The sequence below is a fragment of the Humulus lupulus genome, chromosome 2 (assembly GCF_963169125.1).
Source record: "Humulus lupulus chromosome 2, drHumLupu1.1, whole genome shotgun sequence".
Taxonomy (NCBI): domain Eukaryota; kingdom Viridiplantae; phylum Streptophyta; class Magnoliopsida; order Rosales; family Cannabaceae; genus Humulus; species Humulus lupulus.
Window position 1 is genome coordinate 50,116,925 of NC_084794.1, and position 18,587 is coordinate 50,135,511.

An 18,587-nucleotide genomic window follows, 5' to 3' on the forward strand; every position below is an offset into this window, starting at 1 on the left:
AGTAGTATAGTATTAGATGATGAGCTGATACTAGCTGGAGTAATGGTCGGCTTTGTTTCACCATTATTCATTAATTCAGGCCTTCATCTTCACGGCAGAATCTCTCGTATTTCTTGCATTTTTTGGGAACTGGCTTACCACCATGGCAGCTGTATTTAGCACCAGGCTTACATGGAGCTACAGGCTTGTTTGGATTGCCGGTCCCTGGCTTTGGCTGGATAGCATCAGGAATTTCTGCATCATTATAAATCAACCGTCTGGAGTATCAGCTTAATATATATATATATATATATATAAATATAAATACATATGTTGGTGTAAATTAATATCATTTCCCTAATTAGGAATTTCATAAGGTTACTAATAAATTATAGAGAGTAAGTTCAGATTATTGGGTACTTACCTGCTGCCAAATCTCGAGCTAAGATTGAAGATGGAAAGAAGAGAAGTACAGTCAGAAAGATGCTAATCAAAATAAGAAATACAGACTTCATCTTATTATTATTTTTGTTGGGTGATATGGGTACTGCTGGTACTGCTCAACTATATATATGGTGGTATTTTTGTATGTGTTTACAAGTCTTGAACCTCTACCTCCGTTTTATAGTTCCCAAAGACATCCTTCGATCGATATAAGGATGAATTGAGTTATGTATTAAAATAGTGGTGTGAATACATGACTTTATTATTTTAATTCACAAGAGACCACGTGTAGGTGATTATATCATATTCGTTACGTCACTGAACTAAGCGCGCAGGTCGCAAGAAAATTCACTCACTCAAACGTCCAATATAAGTTTACTTTAAGGAAATTAGCATTTATACGATTTTTTGTCTCATTTTTTCATTTTTTGGTGATTTATTATTTTATTTCATTTATATATATTGTTTATTTCCTTTATTATATATATATATAAATGGTATATATATAATGTTAGAATTTATGAAACACCCAACCACTACAAAAATCAGGGCCTATACCGAGAACAAATGTCCTCGGTATAAGCCGAAATGTCCTCGGTATATCTTATACCGAGACAATGTCGTCGGTATAAAGTTGTCGGTACATCCGCGTCGGTAAAAACAAAACGTCTACCGACGACATTCAAAATGTTCTCGGTATACGTTTTACCGAGGATAATGTCCTCGGTAGAAAGTGACAAATGTCCTCGGTACAACAAACCTCAATTTCTCATCGTACTGGTACATACCGACATCTTGGTGGTATATACCGAGGACAATGTCCTCGGTATAGACTTGTCCCCAATTTTTTTTTATATTTGTTATTCCCTTATTTATTTATTTATTTTGAATTAAATATAAGAAAATAGAATAAAATTAAAACACTTATATTAAAGATATAAAAAAAAACATAAGAGTGTATTCGTTGAATTAAAATAAAGACTTGTCTTAAACATGATAATGTAATAGTCAATTGTAATAAAATTCATACATAAGTCCTACTGAGTCGGTGCTCCAACATCAGGATCATCGGGTGGTGGTGGTGGGGCAGATTGAGATCCCGGGGTGATACAATGAGTCCGGACATGCTCCTCTAACTGTCGAAGACGCTCTCTCATCTCAGACAACTCTTCATCTCTAGTTTGTGAAGGACGAAAATCAAATGGAGTTCGGTCCCTTATGTTAAGGATACGTCCATATCCTTTCTGGTGGCCCCGTCGTTTTCCGAAGACATTTTGTACCAAAGATATGTCTTCATCTTCAGGCGCACTCGAAACTGGTGTGGAACTCTCAGTATCAGTTGCCTGTGTCTGCTGTGTGTCGCGGTATGCACGCAATTCCTCCTGTGATACAATGTATAATGTAATTAAAATTTTGAAACAATTAAAAATTTGAAAAATGTTTAAAAAAACTTAACGTACCCAAGTATTTTTTGCTGTCTCTGTCACCCACCCTGTGCCTGATTTATGGTGAGTATCCATCCAGCTATCCGGGATGGACTCAAGTTGCCCAGTCTCTAAATTGCGCTGTCACGTACATATATTTTTATAAAATTAATAATTAAACGTAAATAAGAAAAATAAACTAAAAAATAATTAATTAACTAACCTTTTTATAGCGTAAGGCTGGGATTGACTGAGAACCTCCATAGCTAAGCTCTTTCAATTTCTTTCTATTTTCCTTGTTGACCACAGAACGTTTCTGCAAAAAGTTATCGTTAGTAATATATTTAATTAAGATAGTTAAGTTTAGCAAGAAATTAATACCGTAATTTCTGGGCGACGGAAAAAATCAATTGCTTTTTGCCACTGCGTATCCGTGCAACCACCATAACGATTTTGTGGCCCATTAATCGTTAAGTGCTCTTTAATATCGTACTTCCAGTCAGAATACTTTTTAGCACACGAAGTATCAATGCCTCTCAAGATCCCAGGCATATGCCCTTCTCCATATCTAGTACGCCCAATATCAAACAAATCATCCTAATTTACAAACATTTATTAGTAAATATCATATATAACATAAAATAAGAATTAAGATAAAAATACATAAACTACTTACTTCCAAATGTGCAAGTATTCTTTCTTTCGAGGCATTTGGTACTTTTGACCATTGAGGACAGTCCGGATCTGTGTACTGTCGAACAAGTAATCCGAGCTCTCTTGAGAAATTTGAGCTGTACTCTCCGATCTCTTTATATGTTCTCCCCCGCACATCCCACTCGAGAGGGAGAGGACGCCCCAACTGTTCCCTCTTTTCCCGCGTGTTCAATCCCTTATGGCGTCCACGTTTACTTGGAGGCGCTATTGTATGCAAATTCAATATTTTAAAATTAATATGGATTAATTGTTAAATTTTAAGGAGTATATCAATGTGTAAAATATTACCTCGTTCACAATCAGCTGGGATATCTGCCGGTCCACGTGGAGGATCGCATCCTCCACCATCACCCCCGTGAGATTGAGCAATAACATCAGCCATATCTGTCAAATTAATCGATATTAAAATTACATTTATCAGTTAAAAATGACAATATAAAATTATTTATTGTTAATTTGAGCTGCATAGTGCGATTTTGGAAGCTTATTTGGGGCTGGAAATGCATCATGTAACAACTCCAGCATTCCATCAAATATTTTGTTGGGAATTTTTCCCAACACTTTGAAATGCATTAACTTCACTAGGAAATTCAATGAAGTGTAATTTTGACACCCGGGGAATAATGGAGCCTCGATCTCAGCAAACAAATCGTTATAATGTTGCCCACTCCTGTAGTCAGTTGTAGGTATCTCTTGACCGCGCTCATTCTCCGCTTGTTCGTCATTGTCATTTTGCATAAGATCAGTGAGAACATCCATCATCTCATCTTCATCATTTTGATCTATCCGAGCTCTCATTGGTATTATTTCATCCTCTCCATGCCAATGCCAATTGGTATATTTCCGTAGAAAACCATTTACAAAAAGATGATTTTCTAATACATCAATTGTCTGAAATTCAACGTTGACACACCTCCTACACGGACATTTCACCAATCCCCTTGAGTCAACGCACTGCCGGGCTCTCTGGAGAAAATCCATCACACCAGCCTCATACTCATCGGATAATCGATCTGTCAAATTAATCCAACTCTTGTCGATCGACATTGTATGAATGTAGCACTGCACGGAACACTAATCATCAAACTTACAATCAATTTGTGTGTGTCCTAATTCAGAGAGAGGCAAATGTAAGAGTCTTCAATGACTCACCCTCTCTAAACGGGTCTAAGGCTTCTTGTGATGAACACTAAAAAAATATAATATTATCACTATGTGATAATAATACTATTATATCTTTGGTAATAATTTCTTATTACCAAAGAAAAAAGCAAATATAATTAAATATGTTTTTTTAATGTCTTATGCTTTTTGAAGTTAATTATGTTGTTTTATGATATCTAACTATAATATATTTCAGTGTAAATATTATTAAACTTATTTAAATTTGACATATTAATTTAGTATTTATTAAATTACATATTTTACTTATGCTTTATTGAATAGTTTGATTAATTTAAACAAAATTTCTAAAATTTGTTTAAAATTTATTTAACTACTTTAGGATTAATTTTTATTTTTATTAAAATTTAGTTGCATAATGTTAATGTTAATTTTTTTTATTCTTAATTTTAAAATATATTATTTATATAAAAAACATAAATTATTCAAAAATTGAAAAAAAATATTAAAAAAAATACAGAAAAATTAAAAACAACTAACAAATAATATTAAAAACATATTTTTTTAATTTTAATTTTAATAATGATTAAAACTAACAAATATTAAATTTAATTTTTTTAATTTTAATTTTAATTTTAATAATGGTTTTCTAATAATATATTTGTTAATTTTATTTAATCAGAACTAACACATATTATTTTTTTACATATTAATTTAGTATTTATTAAATTACATATTTTACTTATGCTTTATTGAATAGTTTGATTAATTTAAAAAAAAATTCTAAGATTTGTTTAAAATTTATTTAACTACTTTAGGATTTAATTATTACTTAAATTATTTAATTAATGTTTATTTTTATTAAAATTTAGTTGCATAATGTTAATGTTAATTTTTTTAATCTTAATTTTAAAATAAATGATTTTACTTATCAATTCACTATTTATTAAATTAGAAATTTTATTGAGTACTTCTACTAATATTCACAATATCTCTAAATTTTACAATTCTATAAAAAATTCGGCAGCATAACGACTATATTTTCATCTATCCCAAAATTTAAAATCCTGCAAATAACACATAAAAAATATCCAGACCCAGATCATGCAGAGAGCATTACAAATTCATTTTAAATAACTATATAATTTATAATTATTAGTCTAAATTTTATTAATTATTCAATTTTCTAACCAAAATATTAAAATTCTACTAAAAATTAACAACAACAAATTAATCATCAATATTCATAAAATCTGAATTTTTACTACTAACATAAGCAAAAAAATTAAAATTGACAACAACAACATACTAACATTACCACCAAAATTTTCAAATTAACACTCAAATATTTAATATGTTTACTAATATGTTTAATACACATAAAATTCACCAAACACAACATAGAATTTATTTAAAAAAAATACTAATTAATCATTTAACAATTTTCTAATTCCTAATATCATTTTTACTAATACTTATTTTGAAAACCTAAAAATAAATACATTCTATCTAATATAATTATTTCAGATTTTTATTAAAATTAATATTATATTATTTATATAAAAAAACATAAATTATTCAAAAATTGAAAAAAAAATTAAAAAAATACAGAAAAATTAAAAAAAACTTACCAATGCCTTCAATATCTTGCTAGCAATCCCTATAATCCAACAAAAACCGAATACCCAACCTTCAAACAAAAATTAGAAAATATCATTATACAATTTCATAAATATATATATATATATAAAATGAATAAATAAACCATACCTTCAACAAATACACAGAAATTCCTTCACCCTTGGCAATTTTGGGGCTTAAAACCGAGCTTTTATGGAGGAAAACGACTATAATCGGCGGAGGGAGGCGGAGGTTTCGGAGAAAACCCAGAGAAACCAGAGAGGAAGGAGAAGGGGCTTCGCGGCTGAGTGTGATATTTATAAACCCTATACCGAGAACATGTTCTCGGTATAGGTCCTCGGTATAGCAACTAAACCTATTCAGAACCGCGAAAATGTCCCGCGCATATGAAATGTCTATACCGAGGACATGTTGTCGGTATAATGTTCTCGGTATTGAACCTTTTTTTTGTAGTGAACCAACATGCATAAATATCAATATTTCAATAAATAATCTCATATCCTAATATGTTACTAGAAGTGGTTCATTATAAAATCATAAATCATATTTATATAGACCATTTGTTAAATCAAAGAAGAAAATAAATACATAAGAACGAAAACACTATCCTCAGGCTATTTTTGGAGATTCCAAAGAGGGTTTAGATCTTGCTATATAATATCACTACAACAAATTTGATATACAATGACTCCCTACAATGTCTTACACTATTGGTGTAAGACATTAAAACTTATCAGGGATTTTAAATGTCTAATGGTGTAAGACATTGAAAGTGTATATTAATGGCTACAATTGGAAGACATTGAAAATGGTGGAAGACGTTGGAAATAGGTTGGGGTAGTGTTTATGGGTACATCCAACGTCTCCCACTGGGAGACGTTGGATGTGCTCCCTTCATATATGATCAAATATGCTTGTCTTCCTCACATATCATCACCAACCCGAGAGCATGCAAACCAGAGGAGAGAATTGGGACTGCGTTTTTTTAGGGTTCTAAGGTATGTTTTTATTTTATTTTATTGATTTTTAGTTAATTATTTTGCAAATAAATCATAGGTTTTGCATTAGGATGAGTAATATACATGATTTTGTGTTAGTTTTACATTTTTATGCATTTTTTTATATACATTGTATGTTTTTGTGGTTTTTCCATGGAAGTTTTTAGGGATTTATGATTTTTTAGTTTTTTTTTAATTTAACCTATCACATTGTATATATTTCATTAGAGTATATATGTTCATGATTTTTTTAAATTTTTATCATTTTTTATTTCGAAATTTAGATATATTTTTGTATATTTGAATTTTTTTTTAAATTGTAACTATTTTGTTATATATATAGTTATGTTAAAATAAATTTATTAAATAATTTATAAAATAGAAATATATGAAAATTTTTATGTTTTTGTTTATTATTAAGTTTTTAGGTTATGGAATTTTATATTGATTTTTTGTTGAGGTTATAATTAGCGGCACATTGGGATTTTTTTTATTTGTTTACTAATATCATTTACTATTATTAGATATTTATTGATATTTTTTTAGTAATGTTTAACATATTAATTAATTTAATTTCATAGGTTGTGATTTTTGTGGTGAGATTTTAGAGAGTATTTTGCATCAAAATTCCAATATCAATCACACATTTGAGGTAATTAAGTTTCTAAAATTACAATAATACGTTATATATTGCTAGATATTTAGTGATGTTTTATTTATTATTTATTAATTTAATTTTATTGGTTTGTGGATTTAATAGCGAATTTGATTACTAAGTGAAGTAACTTTGTTAGCTTTTGGATTAAAGATTGCAAGAGGTACATATATATTCTCTCACTTCTACTTTTAATATTATTAAACAAATATTAGAGGAGTTTGAATATCTTAAATATTCATCCATAGTGAAGTAGGTTCTGAGAATAAAATTGTGTGCTGCGGTGATAACGAAAGGTTGAGAACTTGTGTGTATTAGTAAGTAGGTTCTGATAGATTTGACTGTGTGCTGCGGAGCTATAAGGAAGAAACTTATTGTATGTTGTTTGAATTGTTTGTTTTGCTATTCACATACAGATGGTTAGGTCACTATTATAGGGGAAATGCTGCCCGATTTTATCTAGAATAATAAACAATTAGTTTTATATAGACATTCTATAAGGAAGAAACTTATTGTATGTTGTTTGAATTGTTTGTTTTGATATTCACATGCAGATGGTTAGGTCACTATTATAGGGGAAATGCTGCCCGATTTTATCTAGGATAATAAAAAATTAGTTTTATATAGACATACAACTTTATCACGTGCTTATTTAGTGTTGTTTCTTTTCTTTTCCATAGACATAGGAGAATATATGGATAAACAATTGATGTCAGCGAATAGGTTATCTGCGGAATATAGGAATGGGGTCGATTTGTTCTTAAGGTTTTGTTCGGAAAATCTGAAAGACCCAAATTTTACTTATTGTCCATGTCTTAAGTGTGGAAATGTTAAAAAGATGGATCTTAAAAAGATTAAAGAACACTTATATTTCAATGGGATCGACAAGAGTTACACAATTTGGTATTACCATGGGGAGATAGCTCCGATTGCTCCAACTCTGCCAAGTAGACCAAAAGGAGTGAGGAGGAATATAGTGGAGGAGAACTGGGATCCATTAGATGAAATGATTGACGACGCACATTATGGATCAGGAGTAGACCCAAATAAGTTTGAGACACTCCTTAATGATGCCGAGAAACCAATTTACCCTGGTTGTACAAGATTTACAAAACTATCTGCGCTTCTTAGGTTGTACAATCTAAAAGCTAAACATGGCTGGAGTGATAAAAGCATTACTGAGTTATTTGGTTTCTTGAAGGAGTTATTGCCTGAAGTTAATGAAATTCCAATTTCATTTTATGAGGCAAAGAAGACGTTATGCTCATTAGGCATGCAGTATGAAAAAATTCATGCATGTCCTAATGATTGCATATTGTATCGAAATAGTTTTGCAGACGCAAAATCGTGTCCTACTTGTGGTGAGTCACGATGGAAAAAGAAAAGAAATGGTGACGATGTCAAGGAAGGAGTACCTGCCAAAGTTTTGTGGTACCTTCCGCCAATTCCTCGTTTCATCCGATTGTTTAGAAATGCCGAACATGCTAAAAGTTTGTCGTGGCATGCTAATGAAAGAATAAAGGATGGTAAATTAAGACATCCAGCTGACACCCTTGCTTGGAAGAGAGTTGATTTGAAGTGGCCTTCTTTTGGAAATGAATCTCGTAATATTCGTCTAGGACTTTCGACTAACGGGTTTAATCCACACGCATCCCTTAGCAGTAAGTATAGTTGTTGGCCTGTTATGCTTGTTATTTACAATCTACCCCCATGGTTGTGTATGAAGAGAAAGTTTACGATTTTGACCTTGTTGATATCAGGACCTAAACAACCTGGTAATGATATTGACGTCTATCTAGCTCCTCTTATAAATGACTTGAAAACTTTGTGGGATGAAGGGGTTAAGGTTTATGATGCGTATAGGCAGGAAGAATTTAATCTTAGAGCGGTCTTATTGTGGACAATTAATGACTTTCCTGCTTATGGAAATTTATCTGGGTTTAGTGTGAAAGGATATAAAGCTTGCCCCGTTTGTCAAGAAAAAATATGTTCTGAATACTTGAAACACTCTCGGAAAATATGTTTTATGGGACATAGGAAGTTCTTGCCTAATACGCATAAACTTCGGACTTGGAAGAAGGCATTCAATGGTAAACAAGAGTTTGAAGAGGCTCCTGAGCCATTGAATGGGATCCAAGTACTTGAGAAGATGTCTAAAATTGTGTTCAAGTTAGGGAAGCCCAAAGTTCGTACACCTACAAAGATGAAACGTAGTCGCAAGGCCAAGGTTGTGGAGGAGCCAAAAGGGTGTTATAAAAAGAAATTTGTTTTCTTCGAACTTGAATATTGGCCTTTCTTACTTATACGTCATAATTTAGATGTTATGCACATAATAATAAATTACTCATATTTTTAAATAATTAGTGTCCACACCAACCGGACAATGTGGCATGTGGATACTACTTAATGAGGATGTTGAAGGATTTGATTGAACATGTGAGTCCTGGGCATTACTTGAGAACGGTATTATTAATTAAAATTTACAAATTATTTTTGAAACTATAAATGTAATCAAATAATTAATTAATATATTTTACTTTATATTTCTTGCAGCTAACAAGCACATCATATACAGAGGCACAAATTGATGAGTTGTGACAAGAATGGGCGACATATATGTTGCCGATAATCCAAAGTTACCGACCTCTTTGATAGGTTTTTTTTTTTAATTTTTTAACTCTTTCTTCATACACAATGCAATATTTGTTCATTTTGAATATTTCTAACAAATATTGTATTTCTTGTATATATCTAACAAATATATTTTTTTCTTTCAATTTAATTGATTATTAAATTAATTTAAATTTAGATTAAAATAATTTCAATTTAAATTAATATTATTTCAATTTAATTAATTATTAAATCAAATTAAAATAATATTAATTATAAATTTATTTAATTTATTTTTTTTAAATGTGGGAGACTTTCAATGTCTCCCATTGGGAGACGTGGGAAGTGACTCACCTCTCCCAATGGGAGACGTGGGATGTCTCCTAGGGACTTCCCACGTCTCCCATTGGGAGAGGTGAGTCACTTCCCACGTCTCCCAATGGGAGAGGTGGAAAGTCAACGCTTGACTTTCCACCTCTCCCAGTGGGAGACGTGGAAAGTGAGGCACGTCTCCCAATGGGAGATGTGGGATATATACCTACAATGACCCTAGCAACAATGTCTCACTAAGTGGGAGACATTGTAGACTTCCAATGTCTCCCAATTAAAGTCATAAAACCTCTATTTTGTTGTAGTGTATGTATCTATAAAAGAGGTTAATGGGATGACAAACATAATAGAATGATACATATATATAGGGGACCATAACCCTAATTTATAATTAGTGATTTCCAATTTTTCCCATTATAAAATTAAAAATTCACTTTCCTATTTCAACACATTAAATCCATGACACTTTAATACCCTATGATATTTATAACACAATTGGTCACTTAATTTTATATCACACTTTATAATAGCATTATACATTATACATATGTGCCCATAAAATAGGATTTTAATCCAACATATAAATGATATCACTACTTGTATTTAGGTGAAGAAAAAAGTGTAACTTTTTTTTAGGGAGCTACATTCATCATTTTCCATACATACATATGCTAAGTTGAATAAGTGCATTATATATATACATATATTCAAATAAATAATTATTAATCTCACTGCAACCTTAAGTACAAGCTCATGCAATCCAGTGTAACCTCAAATGTAACTAAATTAAGTTAAGCAACCTCATTATGCAACTTAATCATCCTAATGCAAGTCTTGCAATCTAGTGCAACCTCAAATAGAAGCTAATGCAACCTCAAGGAACTCATTATAACCACAAATGCATGATTATGCAACCGACTACAACCCCAAGCAACTCATTGCAACCTCAAATGCAAACCCAATGCAACATAAAACAATTTTAAAAATCTCAATAGGAAATTTCATCCTTATGCAACTCATGCAACCCAAAGCAATCTCAAATGTAAGCTCAATGCAACATATAACAACTCACTGCAATCTCATATGCAAGCTTAATGCAACCCCAAACAATCTCAAATGCAAGTCCAATGCAACGTTAAGCAATCCCAAATGCAAACTCAACCTAATAATTCAACTTAAAAACACATATGCTAATTTTATCCTTATGCAACACATGTAGTCCACTGCAATATTAAATGCAAATTATAGCATGTTAAGTAACTTGTATTCAACTAAAGCAACTTAAAAAATTCATTTCCAAATTTTATCATTTTAAGCAACTATAGCAACTTCATTATGCAAATTAATCATCCTTATGCAACCTAAAACAACTTGTTAAAAAGCCTAATTAACATGTTAAAACACCTAAGTCGATTTAGTAAAGCAACCAGAACTAACATGTAAAGCAACCCATAAATCGCCTTAAGTAATCCATAAATATATCCAACCTAATGTTTATGCTTATGCAACTCACTACAACCTCAAATACAAGTCCAATGCAATTTCGTGCAATCTCAAATGCAACCCAAAGCAACTCGGTACAACCTCAAATGCAACTCAATTCAACCTAACAAACTCACTTCAACTTCTAATGCAAGTTCATGCAACCTAATTATAAGTATAGAGAAATTCCTCTCAACTTTATAATGTGTATTATTTGATAAGTTGATCAAACTTTTTTTTAATCTGAAATAAGTGGATAAAACTTGGACATGTGATGTAGATGACTTTTTTGGATCCCAATTGCGTGTGAATTGCATGATTTGTATAACTTGACTCTAATTGTCAATATATTCTTAATTTTATTTTAATATTTTAGGAACACTATTTTAATTAATTGTGTTATATTTACAACTTTATAATTAAATTGCTTATTAGAGAAATACTTTTTAGTACACATGATATATCTAGGCTTTAATAAAGGATAAAGAGTAAATCTTGACTTAGTCCACATTAAATCAGTCATATTTCTATAAATGTAAACATGTATACTATAAATATAAATATATATATATATGTCTTTAACATGAAATATATATTTTTGTTTAATGATTTCTTTAGAATGTGAACAAAGAAATCTGATATCAACACAAACTGTAATTTTGTAAAAAAATACTTTGAGTTATATATAAACGAAACAATTTTTGAAACACCGTATAAATGAATAAATATTTTTAACATATGTATTATTAAAAAATCCCCTTTACTTTATTAATTATAGGTAAAAGAGAAAAAAACCTTAGAAAGTTTTGTACTGTAGTGAATAGATATATTTAGGCTCTGAATTTTTTTATTTTTTTTTAAATTTAAAAGATCATTTTTGAAGAAGTTAGGGTCCTCTATGTTTCCCAAATCACTTTTGAGAATCTATTTTCTAAATTAGAATAATTTTCATAAGTTCTATTTTATTTATAAAAGATCTTTTATTTATACTATGTTCTTAGCTAAAGAAACTTTATGAAACGGGACCTTAATACATTTAGAAATATGCTATGCATTTTGGCCCCCTTTCGCTTGAGACTCTGCCTCAGCCCATGAGGGTATGTGAATGGTAGGATTTCAAGGCGTGAGCAAATTTATAATGAAGCATATTTCCTAATAAAACCAAATTAAATTTAATAAATTTTTTTAAAAGCAAAGTAATTTTTAAAAAAAAAAAAAAATTGGGCAGGATTTGAACCACTTAACAATAAAGTATCTTCGTCTCTACAAACACTAGTTTGAGACAGAAAGAAAACGACGAATATGTGTTTTGGTACGTAATTAATTTGAATAAATTTGAATTTTTGCATGTGATGAGGCATAATTACACTCATGTTTCTATAATCAATTTTACTGAAATAAATTATTAATAATTTTTGTTTGTTTGAATATTTTAATGAAAAACCTTAATTTCTTTTAAGAAAATATATCACCAAATATTTAATAAATTAATTTAATAATTTATATATTCATTTAATGGTGACAAATATGCGGATTAAATTTTAGATACTACTTTATATAGTTTAAATTAATAAAGTGATTAGCTAAGGCATGCCAAAAGAGAAATGCTATGGGGTACTAGTGGTGTCCAACACCATATGAAGTTGACATATTGCTATTGGTGAAATCCAATCGGGACCCACATAATTTAATTTAATAATATATATAGAGTATCGATAACAAATCGCGATGAGGCACTTCATGTGATGTTAGGCAGCTTAAGTTGTCTAATAACAACACTCATGCCAAAATGTTTCTTGGTGTGAGGCAATATTTTTTTAATAATGTCATTGAAACGTGTGTCCTAAAACACTACTACAAAAGTGAGCTTTCCCTACACCCAACCACAACAGTCAACTTCGTTGACTGTCATAATTGCTTAGTGCAACTCTACGCTGACAGTTAAAAACTATAGGCTTAGGGACCAATGCCGACAGTTAATAACTGTCACTATTGCTTTCGATAATTAAAAATTGTTTTTATTGACCTCAACGCCGAAGTTAAAAACTGTCGCTATTGACTCTAACGCTGACAGTTAATTTAAAGTCAATGCTAATCGTTATAAACTATCGCCAAAATTCAAATAAAAAAAATTCTCAAAATATATTTATAAAAATATAATATAAAAAATAAACTAAATTATGTAAATATATTTATAAAAATATGTATTAATTAATAATTTTTTAGAACAAGATTTTCTTTTGTTTTTGAATTTTTCTAATATTATTCAATTTATATTTACATGTTTTTATAATAACCTATATATTTAAATTTAAATTATAATATAGAGAATAATTGTTAATTTTGTTTGACATATTTATAAAATTAATATTAATTGAAAATAGGTTATTTATACACAAAAAATGGGTATTAATGAGACCGAAGCCCAAGGGCTTACATCAAATCCTATACCCTATCTCCCCTCTAACTCAACCATCCCAACTGCACCCTCAATCTAACCTCTCACCTCTTTCTGTCTTCCAAGTGGTGGGGCTTGTGCGAAGGCTCAACGGAGCTACAAACAAGTGACGGGGCTCAGCTATGTTTCAAACGTTACAGGGAGGGGGCGCTAAATTGCGATGGGCTTGCAAGAAGTTGACCATAGTCACTCCATACTTGGCTAACCAATCCATTCCCAGAATCATGTCAAAATCATCCATACCAAACTCAATCAAATCCACTGATAGTTATCTGTTGTCAACCACGACTAGCAATGTCCTAACCCATCTCCTAGAGACTACCAGCTCCCCAGTAGGCAATAAGGTCCCAAACCACACAGTATTGTAGTCATAAGGTCTGCACAATCTATCAATTACTCTACTGGAAACAAATGAGTGTGTAGCACTAGAATCAATCAATACAATGTAAGAAGTGTCACCACTAAAAAACTGACATGTCACTAATGAGGGACTAGCCTCAGCCTCTGCCTGTGTCAGGGCGAACACTCGGGCTGGAGTTAAGCTGTCGACCTTCTTCGGTTCCTCTTTCTTCGATCTCGGGAAATCTTTCTTGAGATTGCCAACCACCCCACACAAGTAGCATGCCTTCATCCGACATTCTCTTAAATGGCACCTCTTACACCTGGCACACTCTAGGTAACTCTTCAAAGTCTCATTGCTGCCCTAGCGGCCACCCTAAACACCTTAACCCCTCCTATCAGAACCTGCAAAGGTAGAGGTGTCAGGGGTCTTCCTCTTCTTTTTACTAGGGCCTCTGCCTCTACCAGATCCTCGGTCACATTGTTAGTAAAGACAAGATTAAGGTAGATCAGGCTAAGACTGAAGTAGTTAGGGATTGGCCACAGCCAAGGAATGCCTCAGAGATCAGGAATTTCCTTGGGTTGGCAGGGTATTATCGGCGCTTCGATGAAGGATTCTCAAAGATTGCTACGCCACTTATAGAACTGACCCGCAAGAACTTGAAGTTTTCTTGGTCAGACAGATGTGAAAATAACTTTCAAGAGTTGAAGCGACGACTGATTACTACTCTGATACTGAGCCTTCCTTTAGATGGGGGTAATCTTGTGGTGTATTGCGATGCATCGAGACGGGGTTAGGCTGTGTGCTGATGCAGACTGGGAAGGTGATTGCCTACGCATTACGACAGTGGAATGAATATGAAAAGAGATACCATGCTCATGATTTGGAGCTGGCAGCGGTGGAATTTGCATTGAAAAGTCTAGCGACACTATTTGTACAGAGAAAAGTGTGAGATATACACCGATCATAAGAGCTTGAAGTATTTTTTTCACTCATAAGGACATAAATATGAGACAAAGACGTTGGTTGGAGTTGGTAAAAGATTATGAATGTGAGATTCTTTACCATCCAAGGAAAGCCAATGTGACGGCAGACGCTTTGAGTCGGAGAGGTCCGGGACAATTGTTCAGTTCAAAGAAGATATCAAAGGAATTGGCAGAAGACATGAGTAGAGCAAGGATATAGTTGGTGGTGAGCCAGTTGGCCAATATTACCTTGCAGTCCACTCTTTTGGAAAGAATAAAGGAGGGTCAGATGAATAATCCCCAATTGATAAAGTCTAGAGAGGGTGTCTTAACTGGAGTAGTTAAGGACAATACTGTTATAGAGACGGGTTTGCTGAGATACAAGGATCAAATCTATGTTCCGACGGACGTGGGTATCACACGAGATATTCTTGATAAATCTCATACCACACCATATTCATTACATCTAGGCACCATGACGATGTATCAGGATCTAAAATCTTTGTATTGGTGGCACGTGATGAAGAAAGATGTTGTTGACTATGTGATGAAGTGTCTAACTGTAACGACCCAAATTCACTAATAAGGCTTAAGGGCCTTGATTAGTGTGCCAGGAGGGCATGATGGGAATTATGTGTGATTATTATGACTTAAGCATGTTATATGATTACTTGAGTACTTGAGATGCATGACTATGTGTGTTAGTGTGCATATAGGCCAGATTAGGTTAGAAGGGCATAATCGTAATTTTAGCCATTATGGGCATAACTGCTTTGATATATGTGATAATTGTTGAGACCACATTATTATGTGGATATATCTGTAATCTGTGACTCGAGACGATCCTAGTGAGCAAAGTAGCGTAAAAGTCATAGCGGGGATTTATACCCGGCTCGGGGTGAGCTCAGGGGTGTAAATGGGAATTTAGTGGATAAGCGGGAGATTATTATGATATTGAGGAAGGCTATTGGTGATTAGTAAGGTATTGGGAACTAAGCGGGAAATAATAGGGACACTCGAGGAAGTAGCGGGAATTGGGCAAAATGACTAAAATACCCTTAAGAGGACTAAAGGATTAGAATTAGCTGTGAGGGCATAAAGGTCATTTGACTTTTAAGGAAGGGTATTACTGAGGTTTTAAGATAGTGGGATTTATAGAATATCAAAAGGGTCTGAAAAAGAAGGGAAAAGAAGGAGGGAAAACAGAGAGAGTTTCTTGAGTCGGTTTACACTTTCCTTCATCTATTTCTAGAGAATTTCTAGAGTAAAGCTTAGAGGAGAGCTGGGATAGCTAAACCTCAAGGACTTTGATCTAGGGCTAAGGAATTGACAGAGGTTTAACAGGGTTTCATCAATACTTGAGGTAAGATTCTAGAGTTCATCCATTTCTGTTTCTGGTTTTTAAGTTGTGGTACTTGTGTTGAATTGAATGGAACTTTAGGGAATTCAGGCTTAGGGCTGAGGAGCAGCAAGCCAAGGGAGCCTAGGGTTAGCTTGTGGGCGAAATTCTATCAAAGGTATGAATTCTAAGCTTTAGTTTTGATGTTCAGCTGGTTTATGTTGGGTTCTGAAGTTTGGAGGTGGCTATGGTGAATTTTGAGTTTGTGATTGCATGTGCTTGGAGTTTAGATGTTTAGGGTGCTTGGGATGAGTGGAGTGTGGTCATGAGGTTTTTTTTAAGTTTGGGTAAGAGTTGGAAGAGGTTTGGTTGAGGTTGGCTCGAGAGAAATCGCACAAAGGAAATTTTGGTGTTGGGCTGCCTGTGACTAGCGCTACAGCGCTAGCCTTTGGGCGCTGTAGCGCTAGGCCCATATGCTGGAAGGGTTTTGGTTCTGTCTGTAGCGCTATAGCGCCCTCCCAAGAGCGCTGTAGCGCTACCCTGCCTTCTGAAGGGGATTTTGGGGTATTTTGCAAGGGTTTTTTACCTAAGGTTTGGGGTTTGGTTCCACCACCTTGTTTGGTGGAACTAGGACATCTCGGGGGCTCGGGATTAGCCCTGGGGCTAGGTTTTGAACTTGAGGATTGATGTTGACTTTGACCATGATTGTGTTTAGGTAAGCGCTAGGGCTCGAGTGGGATCGTGCTCAAGGTGTCGTGACATCGAAAACTAGTGAATTGAAAGGTAAGAACACTGCACCCGAATGTATGATTGTGATGGGACTAAGTGCTCCCTCCCGAGAATTGTTTTGTGTCATCGTTGGTATTATGCCAAGGGACACGTATAAGCGGTCTAAGAGTACCGTTCATGAATTTAGCGCATGGGACGCAATTTGGCCACTGGGAGCCAGAAATGAAAGGATAACAGAGGGAGCAGCTTGTGAGCGCTAGCCCTAGTTATCATCTGTGCATTGTGTTATATGAGCTGATATGCTTTGTAAATGAAATACTTGATTATTGATATGCTTTGTATATGAAATACTTGACTGTTGCTATGCTTGAAGTTTATGAGATGTCATATGTGAGATTGACCTGACAGCTAAATGTGCATGCTCTATCATTGATGTATGTTCTTGTTGGGCCTTGGCTCACGGGTGCTACGTGGTGCAGGTAAAGGCAAGGGAAAGTTGGACCAGGCCTGAGGTGGAGAGCTCCGAGGTGAAATGTACATAGCCAGCCGTTCGATCACCATGATCGAGGAGTGAGTCAGGACAGAGATCACCTAACTGCTCATTTTGCCTTAGTATGGCTGTTAATGTATTTAGACTTTGTAACTTTTGTAAATGGCTTTTAAACTGTCATTTTTGGGATCCCATGTACATAAACAATGTTTAGTAACGAACATGTATCTTTTGAGACCAAAACGTTTTTAACCCTAGTTCCTCTACTATTTCAATAACACGTTTTTACTTTAATGACTTGATTAGCGAGTCTGGCACTTTATAAACACACAGAGTAGCGGTCCTGGCTATCCAGGGCGTTACACTAACCTGTCAGCAGGTGAAGGCTGAACACCAGCAACCAACGAGGTTGTTACAACTTTTAGGTATTCCTGAGTGGTAGTGGGAAGAAGTCACTGTGGATTTTGTAGGAGGCTTGCCTAGGACAGTGGGAAACATGACTTGGTATGGGTGATTATAGACAGATATACCAAGTCAACTCATTTTCTGCCTGTGAAAACAAACTTTACTATGGACCAGTATGTAGAACTGTACGTGAGGGAGATTGTACATCTCCATGGGGTTCTAAAATCCATAGTGTCTGATTAGGATCCCAATTTTACCTCCAAGTTTTGGGGAAGCCTGCAGAAGGCTATAGGAACTCAGCTGATGTTCAGTACAACTTACCATCCTCAGATACTGGAGGACATGCTTAAAGAATGTCTATTAGAATTTGAGGGGTACTGGAGTAAGTATTTTCCATTGGTTGAGTTTTCATACAACAACTATCAATCAACGATTGGAGTAGCTCCATATGAGATGTTGTAA

General features: G+C 33.5%; 1 protein-coding gene across 1 annotated transcript; it reads right to left on the reverse strand.

Annotated features, from left to right (window-relative positions):
• Positions 1-1,333: 1,333 nt before the first annotated feature.
• On the reverse strand, positions 1,334-5,768 carry LOC133817772 (uncharacterized). Its single transcript, XM_062250372.1, has 8 exons — positions 5,454-5,768; positions 5,315-5,373; positions 2,850-2,945; positions 2,524-2,765; positions 2,229-2,444; positions 2,071-2,163; positions 1,884-1,988; positions 1,334-1,805 (listed from the first exon to the last, which is right to left on the reverse strand). Exons 3-8 carry the CDS (start codon positions 2,941-2,943, stop codon positions 1,461-1,463), a joined length of 1,095 nt encoding a protein of 364 aa, XP_062106356.1. The 5' UTR covers positions 2,944-2,945; positions 5,315-5,373; positions 5,454-5,768; the 3' UTR covers positions 1,334-1,460.
• Positions 5,769-18,587: the final 12,819 nt, after the last annotated feature.